General features: G+C 42.1%; 1 protein-coding gene across 1 annotated transcript in view; it reads right to left on the minus strand.

The window, feature by feature from the left end:
- The window catches only part of NDUFA4L2 (NDUFA4 mitochondrial complex associated like 2), a 56,404-nt gene extending 46,429 nt beyond the window's left edge, over positions 1 to 9,975 (minus strand). Inside the window, exon 1 of the mRNA XM_081934255.1 lies at positions 9,819 to 9,975. Coding sequence (XP_081790381.1) covers positions 9,819 to 9,857 — 39 coding nt within the window. The 5' untranslated portion in view covers positions 9,858 to 9,975. The remainder of the gene's footprint in view (positions 1 to 9,818) is intronic.
- Positions 9,976 to 11,134: the final 1,159 nt, after the last annotated feature.

The raw sequence follows: 11,134 nt of genomic DNA on the forward strand, positions 1-11,134 counted from the left end.
CCAGGTTGCTTCTCTCCTTGATTAGTTTCCATCCGTTGTTTCTTGTCCTGCCCTCTGGTGCTTTGGAAAATAAAGTGACCCCCTCCTCTTTGTGCCAGCCTCTCATATACTGGAATACTACTATAGTGTCCCCTTAGTTCTTCTTTTCTCTAGCCTAACCAAACCCCAAACCTGCAACCATTCTTCATGTTTTAATTTCCAGGACTTTAATCATCTCAGCGCCTCTTCTTTGCACTTTTCCCAAAGTCTCAACATATTTTTTTGCAATGTGGTGACCAAAACTGGATGCAGTATTCCAGGTGTGGCCTTACTAAGGCTACACTGTATTGGTACTGTACTGCTACTCTTGATATGCTGTACCTCCAGAAGGAAGCATGGAAGATACTTGGAGAAATGTCAGATTTTTCCTAACCCTTCTCATTTCCATTATTGTATGTGCCAGAAGTTACAATGGCAGCCATTAGGATGAAGATCAAAGACAAATCATGGATGAGAAAAAGAAACTGTGTCTGTAACTAGCCACAGTCACTGGTTATCAGCACAATCCCCCCCAAACCCTGGAGTAGGTGGACAGTGGTGTAGCTTGAAGGAAGGCAGTTACTCTTATCCTACTAAGAGAATGGGGACAACATTGTGAAATGATCCAAGCAATGATGGATACAAAGGATGGAAGGTAGACTACAACTCTGACTTCCATCTAGGTTAGTCTAGATCAGTGGTGGGCAACCTTTTTTTTCAACTGAGCCAAATCTCGCCAAAACCACGATTGAAATTTACTTTGAGAGCCACATTTTTAAAACCGAAAATACATAGGATGGTACACTGTTTTTAGTTTCAATAAGTTTTTATTGAGAATATTCTGCTTGCAAGTATCCACATAGGTCGGGAGGATACAAATAACACAACTAATAAAACAAAAACTTTAGAACGATATTATTTATCGATAACGTTAAATTCCATAAAATTTGCCTTACAATGTAGAGAAAATTACATCCTGACAATGACTGACAAAGTCACAACCACTAATGTGAACATTGGCCTTGCATTTCCTTGGATAGTTTGAGTAAGTCAGGTTTGTATGTTGTTGTTTTTAATTTCATCTCTCTCTCCCACTTTCTTTCTTTTTTTCTTTTTCTTTCTCTCTCTCTCTCTCTGGCTCTTTGTCTCTCTCTCCCTCCCTCCCTCTCTGTCTCTCTGTCATTTTCTCTGGGTGTCTATCTGTCTGTCTCTCTCTCTGTATCTCTGTCTCTCTCTCCTCCTTCCCCCATCTCTGTCACTCTGTGTGTGTGTGTCTGTCTGTCTGTCTCTCACTCACTCTGTGTGTGTGTGTGTGTGTCTGTCTCTGTCTCTCCCTCTGTCTCTCTCCCCTCCCTTCCTCTCTCTCTGTCACTCTGTGTATGTGGGTGTGTCTGTCTCTCACTCATTCACTTAATCACTCACTCTGTGTGTGTCTCTCTCTCTGTCTGTCTATCTTTCTCTCCCTCCCTCCCCCTCTCTGTCTCTCTCTGTCTGTGTGTGTGTGTGTGTCTGTCTGTCAGTCTCTCTCTGATTCCCTCCCTCACTCCCTCTCTCTGTTCCTCTCTCTGTCTGTCTCATTCACACACACACACACACACACACACACACACACTGTGGTCACCTTGTTGAGTGTTCCAATCACATTTGAAACACTCAACAACTGGCCTGCATTTATGGTATTTTGCAGCATTCTGCAGTCATAGGACCAAAATTGGTTGTCACTCGCCCGGGCTTTTGCAGAAGCTTCCCTCTGAAGCCCGAGCGGAGGGAGGGGAGCGGGCACCCGGCACACAGAAGAGCCGCATTAAAGGGTGTAAAGAGCCGCATGTGGCTCGCGAGCCGCGGGTTGCCCACCACTGGTCTAGATGGTGAGACTTTTCTCTCCCTTGCTAGATACAATGTTGGAAGCCCTCAAAATCCACAGCCACGAAATTATAGAGCAGCCACTCTTTTCTAGCTTTATTTTATCGAGATGGCTATTTTCTACTCTATTTCTTTTCCACCAGCAGAATTCTGAGGTTGTAATTTGGTGGGATTTTAAATATTTTTGTGGCTTGGCTTGGTGGGGATTTGATGTGGAGTTGGCATTAATCGCAGGCTGAGGCAGTTGGGCACCCTAGGAAGTGCGACCACACAACAGCAGGAGAAGCTGTTGCAAGGTGAAAATGCTGATTTGCGCGGATGGTGCAAAAACAGCTGATGATAGATAATGGATGGTGTGTCAGGAATCTCTTCAGCAGCCTACATTGCCCCATTTGCCTCAGTTTAAAAAAGAAAGAAAGAAAGAAGCTTGCAATTAACCATTTGTGTGATTTCCAAGCACCCCTCTTTTTCAGGATGAATCCCCTTATTTTCTGGCATCTTTTTCAGGTAAACATGACCGCTCCCAATTTTTTAGTTTCTTGGGGGGTAGGAATTCAAGAATGCCTTTTAAAAACTTTGCTAGTGCTGTGCAGAATGGCAGAACTCACCCGCTTCTCATCCGCAGTATTGCCAAAATTGACTGCATGTTAAACAGATGTTCTGTAATTAAACCATGGAATTTAAAAGATCTCAAGTGAGAATGTTTGGCATAAAATTACGTGGAAATTTGGGGTACCTTGGAGATAGGGATGGGCCTATCTGATGAAATGAAATGCGTATGGATCATTTTTGGCTGTGAAAGAAATGGTTGTAATTTTTCTTTCCCCCCCTCCCCCATTAGCCTCTTTTCCATTTCTTGTTCTTGACCTGTCCTCAGATACCAGTACCTGCTACTCATTCCAAAATGCTGCATGCAAAATTTTGCTTTAGGGTATTCTAGAGACAAAATTTGGGCATAACTTAGTAATATAAAGCACCATCCCCTGAATCTTCTGAATCCCTTTTGCTTACTGAATCCAGAATGGTGCAAACAATGTCCCAAACGACAAATAAAAGCATTCTGAGTTTCACTCAATCTTATTGGACTAAATGGTTGAAGAGATGGGGGTTTATGTTTGTTTGGTGGTTTTTTTACAATTAATATAATAGGCTCAGGAATCAATGCAAAATCGGTTACTAGTTGCTGTGTGTGGATTTTCAATGGCTATTTCATAAAGAGTACATTGCAATAACTTATTTTTAAAGCTACTGACACATGGATAACCAAATTTCTCAAATATCTGTTATCTGGAATCCAAACTCAACTTGTATTCCTATGAATCTTCTAGAGTAGGGGGTCCCTGACTCCTGTGACCCATAACTGGCAGGTGAGTCGCTTGTATGGCCCAGCAAAGCTTTACCTGGATATGCACAGGATGTAGGTTGTGCATGAAACCATCCACTCCCAATCCTTGGAAGACAATTTTTCTTCCAAAACCAGTCCTTGGTGCCAAAAAGGTTGGGGACTGTTGTTCTAAAGCACATTGCTTCCATTGCAATCCTTCTTCCATACTATTGAAATATGTCTGTGCTTTGAACAACAGATCAAAGCTCTGGTAGCACCTGAAAGGCTCTGAATCAATTTAGCCAAGATGTCCCTCGGCAACAGAGCAGCTGGTATACAAACAGAACTTCTGCATTTATCCTAACCTTTCAGAAAAAACTCTATGCCCTTAAGGGCAAAATCCTGAAGAGGATGCTAAAAAAAGCCATGAAACCCTTGGAAACAAGGATGGCTACCCCTTCTAGATCATTAGGTCTGCATTACTAACACCTATTTGGTTAACATTAGGTAGGACCCCAAGGTTCCTGGTCTCATCCTGCCTAGTCTCCACAATGTATTAACCTTTGAACCAGAAGATAATACACTGGCTTATACAAGCAAGCAAAAAGACCCAGCTGGTATTCAGAAGGAGCAGTATCAAAACTTGCCATTACTTAAACCATTTCCTTGAATTATATCTGTCAGGTGGGGTGCCACATTATTTAAACATAAACATCATTAGAAGAGACTGGACAGTTTCCTAGGCTACACCATACTCTAGTGAACTCCAGAAAAGAAAACAGTAAGGTTATGGATCCTAGAGCAAGAGGTGCAAATGATTAAATGGGAGAGGAATGTCACCGGGGAAAGAGAGAGGAAGGATAGGGCACTGAGAGGGGCAAACTCTATCCAAGGTCCTGAAAATAATACAAAGTTGCAACCAAAGCAAATGTTTTACTACATGTCTACCCTCCATTCAAAACCCCAATTTATTGTAATTGGTCCCTCCCTCCCTCACTCACTCACTCACTCTTTCTTTCTTTCTTTCTTTCTTTCTTTCTTTCTTTCTTTCTTTCTTTCTTTTTTCTTCTTTCTTTCTTTCTCTTTCTTCTTTCTTCTTTCTTTGCTTCCTTCCTTCCTTCCTTCCTTCCTTCCTTCCTTCCTTCCTTCCTTCCTTCCTTCCTTCCTTCCTTCCTTCCTGCCATTCCAAGGAACTCCTACATCACCTTATTATTTTTCCTCTGTTATGCTGATGTTGGGCCAAATTAAAGAGGGAAAGCCATAGGGCCTTATTGTTGTTGAGAAGTGCAACTAAGGATTGCCTTTATCGGCTTCCTACATCCTGTATAAGAGCCTCGGTGGCACAGTGGTTAGAGTGCAGTATTGCAGGCTACTTCTGCTGATTGCTGGCTGCCTGCAATTTGGCAGTTCAAATCCCACCAGGCTCAAGGTAGACTCAGCCTTCCATCCTTCCGAGGTCAGTAAAATGAGGGCCCAGATTATTGGGGGCAATTCGCTGACTCTGAAAACTGTTTACAGAACTGTAAAGCACTGTGAAGCGGTATATAAGTGTAAATGCTATTGCTATACTTCCTATTACTTCCATTCCTGCTGCTTTAAGCCCTGACAGTTGGCTAAGTCTTGAACAGGATGCCCAATGGTAGGATGTCAGAATCTTGCTTTTCTTCTGTTGGTGTAGCAGATGACAAAACTGTGCCTCTTTGAAATTGTGCTCAGAGTGTTTTACACAAACACAAAGACACATTTTCTTAGTTACACACACAACTGCTTCTCATAAAGGGAAGAAGTCCTTCTTCAACAGAGAAAATTAATGTATCAGTGAGAACTTGAATTCTTCTCTCAACATGTTGGTCCTCCATATGCACAGGGTATTGAGAATAAAATAGGCTGTTCTCTGCAGCAGTGACAGAATGGTCTTACCAGTGCTGAGTTCTGATATTGTAATTTAATTGCAATTTAATTTGTGGAACAGGATAGTCTGTTTTGGAGGCAGGGGTTTCAAAGTCAAGGACCAATGTTTGAACAAAGATTTCTCCTCAGATAGGCTGAAGTACAAAAAAAATCTATGATGGGGATGGGTGGGAAAGGACCCTTGAAGAAAAATCTGTTATTCGGGTATTCAATATCCACTCTGCAGGGAATGAAAAAAACACGCCGTTTGCGTTATGTGTTTGTGCATATTTGCATGTATTAAATAAGGCCATTTTCTTTCTTTTTTCTTTAGCCCATGAGAAGAGAAATTGTATTTATATCAAGGCCTCAGAGGCATATATAATTTATTAGGGTTTATTCATTTTTATAAACAAAATCCCTGTCATGAATTTTTGATGGAAAAGGAGACAATCGTTTTGAGGGATGGAAAAATGGGGGGAGTGGGTTGTCACTGAAATCCTGAAAATGAGGTAGGGCTGTGGATCAGTTAGATGACAAAACATTGGGAACATATTAAAAAAAATCCTTAAAACCTTAAGCTGGTTTTTAAAGTGGGAAGGCTGGTGTGTGTGAGCGGGAGGCTAAAAACCTGCTGTGTGTTGATTTATTTCTGGAGTGTAGTAAAACCCCTTAGAGGCATCAGATATAACAAGGTAAATAACACATCAAATCTCCCCTCTTGCCAATCGTGTGTGCACGCCAGCTGCAGATGTCTAGGGTTAGGGAACAAAGTACACAGCATTAAATATACACAAGCTTCCCATCCAGGTGGAGGCAGGCAGCAAAGAGTTCTAAGATTTGGGCCATCAAATAAGTAAATAAATAAATAGTCTTTGGAAAGACACAGAGAAAATTAGCAGCTGTTCTGAATCCTTCTAAGTTATACTTAAGGGACAGGATGAATAGTACTGTCCTTTGAATCAACATGAAATCCAGTAACAAAAGGTGGTTAAAGATAAAGGTTCCCCTCACACATATGTGCTAGATGTTCCTGACTCTAGGAGGCGGTGCTCATCTCCGTTTCAAAGCCAAAGAGCCAGCGCTGTCCAAAGAAGTCTCCGTGGTCATGTGGCCGGCATGACTAAACGCTGAAGGTGCACAAAACGCTGTTATTTTCCCACCAAAGGTGGTTCCTATTTTTTTACTTGCATTTTTACATGCTTTCGAATTGCTTGGTTGGCAGAAGCTGGGGCAAGTAACGGAAGCTCACTCTGTTACGCGGCACTAGGGATTCGAACCGCTGAACTGCCGACCTTTCTGATTGACAAGCTCAGTGTCTTAGCTACTGAACCACCGCGTCCCTTAAAGGAGGTTCTTCCTCACAAAATCCTAGAAAGGTGTCCAGCAGAAGGTTTTTGATACAGAAGCTAGGGCGCCAATGTTTTTACCCTTCTCTGTCTTTTTGTAGATCTGTCACTTGAAAAGTCAGGAAAGGAAAAAGAGCCAAATGTTATTTGCTGCCTTTTTTCCTTTCTGGTAGCACCTCTTGGAGCAATACATAGGCTATTCTCCCAGGGAGGTTGGTTAGACTGGGAGGTCAATCTCAGAAGATGACAAAGGCAGGCCACTTCCTCTTTATATTTATATTTTTATTTACATGGACCTGGACCAAGATTCGAGCAAAGAGTAGGAAGTTTGAGCAGGCGACAATTAGAATTTATGGCAAAGTGCATGATGTTTGAGGCCAGAGGGCCATGGAGTCCTAAGCATTGGTTGCAGATCCCAGAGCCCCTTAAAATAGCTTTGTAGCTTTGAACGTGTCTCAGAAGAGGAACAGTAGATACATACGCAATAATCTATTTACTAAATACTTAATTGGCTTGGTTTAAGTAAGTTTTTGGCCTAAGGTAGCTAACTTTCAGAGCACCCCCCTCCAAATCATTGAATTAGCCACAATAGCTCTTAAGTAATTAAGCTCCCCGTTAGGAGAGCGAGTATGCAGAAAAGCGTAATGAGAGTGGTATGGAAGAACATGCACAAACCAGCATACAGAGACACCGAATAGTATAAAAATATAGTAGTTTACTATGTAGAAATATAGAGGTATTCAGAGTTCAGTTAACAGTCCAAGTCATACACGGTTCAGTAAATCAGTTATCAAAATAGTCAGTCTAACACACAAAATATAGCTAACAGTAGCAAACCACAATACCTCACAACACACCGACCAGCGTCTAACAAAACAGAGAGCTAACAGCCATTCTGGCTGCCTCTTATGGCTGCTTGAGGTAACAAACCAATTACATCTCTTAAGCATTTAAAGTAACAGAATACATTTGTTACAATCATAGCTTATAAACATTGTCAAGCCAAGCCTAGGGTTACATCCCTAACAATATACAATACTATTACTGTGAAAAAGGAAACACACTGTGTTATGGCTCTAACAGCATAAAGGACATTAAATGAGAAAGACCACCATATTCAGTCTGCAAGTTCCCATTACACTAAATACATTTTCAGTCATCTGAGGTTATTGTTGTAGTCCAACAACATCTGGAGAACCTTAGGTTCCCTACCCATGACTTTCTGCAAAGGAATTAGAAAATGTACAGTGTATTAGAAAAATATGCGAAAGGTCTAGATTTGATTTAGGTGTTTCTATATGGCCAGCTTGCCTTTGTATAATTACTCCACATTACTCATGTACTTTATTTCATGCCACCTCTCTGATTCTACACACTTTGTTCCACATCTATACTTTAGACACATGTGACACAAGCACATATTCTTTCTGTTTACCGTCTTTTTGAGAATGTTGATTTCAGATTCCTTGTGTGTCTAATTATACTTGGCCAATAAAGAGAATTCTATTCTGTTCTATTCTATTCTATTCTATTCTTCTATTCTATTCTATTCTATTCTATTCTATTCTATTCTATTCTATTCCATTCCATTCCATTCCATTCCATTCCATTCCATTCCATTCCTTATTATTAAATATATTTTGAAGGAAAAATGTGACTATTAATTTTCTCAGAATAATTTCTTGTTGCATTATCTTGAATTTAGGGAAAGTCAAGAAGGTTAAATTTTAGCCTTAAGAGTTCTTTCATGTTGCTTCTTTTGCACCAGTCACTCACGCTCGCATTCAATCTGCTACTATTCATCACCCATTCATTTTGGCCCCATTTCCCCTTGTTGCATAACCCATGCAAGTCTTAAATATCTCATTCCCAATAGATTCAACTTCTGTGCTTTACCTGACACACCAAGCTTTCACTTCCATATAATAAAATGGGCAGGACTGTATTCATATACATGCTAATTTTAACATCCACGACAAAAATATTATATTGTCATAAGGTTTGTGATCTGGCAAATAAAAAAACAAACAAATAATAAATAAATAAATAAAATAATGGCTGTTATTTACATGTTCTCTATCCTAATATCATTTATATGTATAGTCTAATTGTCAAAATCATGTGTGAGAATATCTCTATAATGTTCCCACCAAGAAAAAATTTGGATAGGCAAGAAGTGGAACTATCCTGCCTTCGGATTCTTTTTAAGGATGAAAATATTAATTACAATATTTAAAAAGATAAAGGTTCCCTCGCACATATGTGCTAGTCGTTCTCGACTCTAGGGGGTGGTACTCATCACCGCTTCAAAGCTGAAGAGCCAGCGCTGTTCGAAGACATTTCCATGGTCATGTGACCGGCATGACTAGACGCTGAAGGCGCACAGAACGCTGTTACCTTCCCACCAAAGGTGGTTCCTATTTTTCAAACTTGCATTTTTATATGCTTTTGAACTGCTAGGTTGGCAGAAGCTGGAGCAAGTAACGGGAGCTCACCCCGTTATGCAGCACTAGGGATTTGAACTGCCAAACTGCTGACCCTTCTGATCAACAAGCTCAGCATCTTAGCCATTGAGCCCCCGTGTCCCTTATTACAATATTATAAAACAATAATAAAAAGCCATGTTATTTCCCACCATGTATTCAGTGCTCCCAGAAAAAGTGACTAATTGTGCTCCTGATTGTAAGACATTAGGGAGCAATTCCTCTTTTGCCTCGTTATGAACTTTTTTTTAAAAAAAAGAGCAAGCAAAGACAAACGTCAAAAATGACAGGAAAAAAAATACAAGAGAATGTTTTTATATACAGTTATTTAAAAGTAATAACTAGGGAAGGAATATTATGCTTGTGATGTATTAGTTAGCTTTATGATTCCATTTTTGCTCCTATTGCATGGGGGAAAAGTATTAGAGTTTTTAAGACTCTAACTTTCCTATGAAGGGGGCTCCTTCCTTTGAAAAGAGAAGCAGTGAAGCCGATCGAGATACTGAACCAAAGAATTTGACGGCTCACCTGAACTTGTGTGAATTGAGGAGGATGGAAACGTGGGTGGGAATCTCACCCATCTGCCTGTTAAGATGGGTGAAATTTCACCACTTTTCTTCCGCTTGGGGCACCTATGCATCCTTCTCCTCAACTGGGTCCTTTCCCTCCCCTCTCCCATTCTCCCAGAAGAAAGAACCACCTGTTAAACTTCATGCCTGCAACAAGTCACTGGAAGGGAGAAGGAAGGGAAGGCTTTGATGGGACAGGAGAAAAGGATTAAGAATCTAGGGATTAGGAACGAAGAATGGGATTCAGGGACTCTTCTAGTTACAGGACGAGGACTCCAGGGCCGCACAAGGGAGATAGGAGAGAGAGAAAGGAAGGACTCACTGTTGGAAACCGCGTGAGTTGCCGCATTCGAAAGGACATGATCCTCAACGGTGCGCCCTTCCTTCTTAGGGTCGCGCTGCGAGGCTTTGGGGAGTCCCCTCGGCTCGAAGGCTTGGCTTTTGAGGCTGCCACAGTTGGTCCCGCCGGCCCAGCGCATCCCAGACGCGCCTGCCCCCGCCTCCAGGACGGGAAGGAGGGGTGGGTCCCCCTGTAACTCCTCCGCCTTTTTTAGGGTGGTGGTGGAGGAAGGGAGATTGGTGGGACGTGAACGAGGGAAAGAGACGGGGGAGCCGTAGGGTCGGGGCTCGCGTCCCGAGTAAATGCGAAGAGAAGTTTTAAAAGTCACACGAGTCAGAGAGAAAAGTAGTCGCGGATTTGAGCTTGTGCGCGGGAATAGGGGTGCCGGGTCCATTTGGGGTGGGGTGGGGCCTTTGTAGGATTGCAGGAGAGGGGAGGCGGGTGGGCAGGGAGGGGGTTCCGTTATTTTGAGCCAAAGCCAAGGTTTGAATCCTTCAGTCGAGCGTTTGAGGACGAGTTATAGAGCTCATCCATTGGACTTCATTGATCTACCCCGCTTCCCCCCTCTCCCTTCCTGCTCCATGATCTGCAGCAGCCAAAACTGGGACCGTGGCTTGCTTGGCTGCAGATGGTTCAGATGTGCTGAAGAAGGTCAGAACGGGGCTGAGAATCTCCTTGTGTTCAAGGGAAAGGAGGACATATTGTCCATGAAGAGGAAGGCCAGTTAAGAAGGAAGGAGGATAATGCTTTGGGAGACTCCAGGCTCTCAGATGCTTCTTGGGGGGCAGGGGGTGTTCAGTGTTTTTGCCCCTTTGACGAAATGAAGAGGGCTGACAAAACGGCTCTGGAGATATCTCTAGCACCTTACTCCAGCCTTTCCAATACAGGTAGTCCTCAACGTACAACAGTCCATTTAGTGACTGTTTGAAGTTACAAAGGGATTGAAAAAAATGTCTTGTGACTGTTTTTCACATTTATGACTGTTGCAGTATCCCTGTGGTCATGTGATCAAAATTCAGAAGCTTGGCAACTGGTTCATATTTACGATGGTTGCAGTGTCCTGGGTTCATGTGACCACTTTCTGTGACCGTCTCACAAGCAAAGTCAAGGGAAAGCCAGATTCACTTCACAACCGTGTTACTAACTTAAGTGCAGTGATTCACTTAAGAACTATGGCAAGAACAGTTGTAAAATGCGGCAAAAGTCACTTAGAATAGAAGAATAGAATAACTGAATCAGACGGGACCTTGGAGGTCTTTTAGTCCAACCCCCTGCCTAGGCAGGAAACCCTATACCAT

The sequence above is a fragment of the Natrix helvetica genome (genome assembly GCF_964273705.1).
Source record: "Natrix helvetica genome assembly, chromosome: 1".
In the NCBI taxonomy this organism is placed as follows: Eukaryota; Metazoa; Chordata; class Lepidosauria; order Squamata; family Natricidae; genus Natrix; species Natrix helvetica.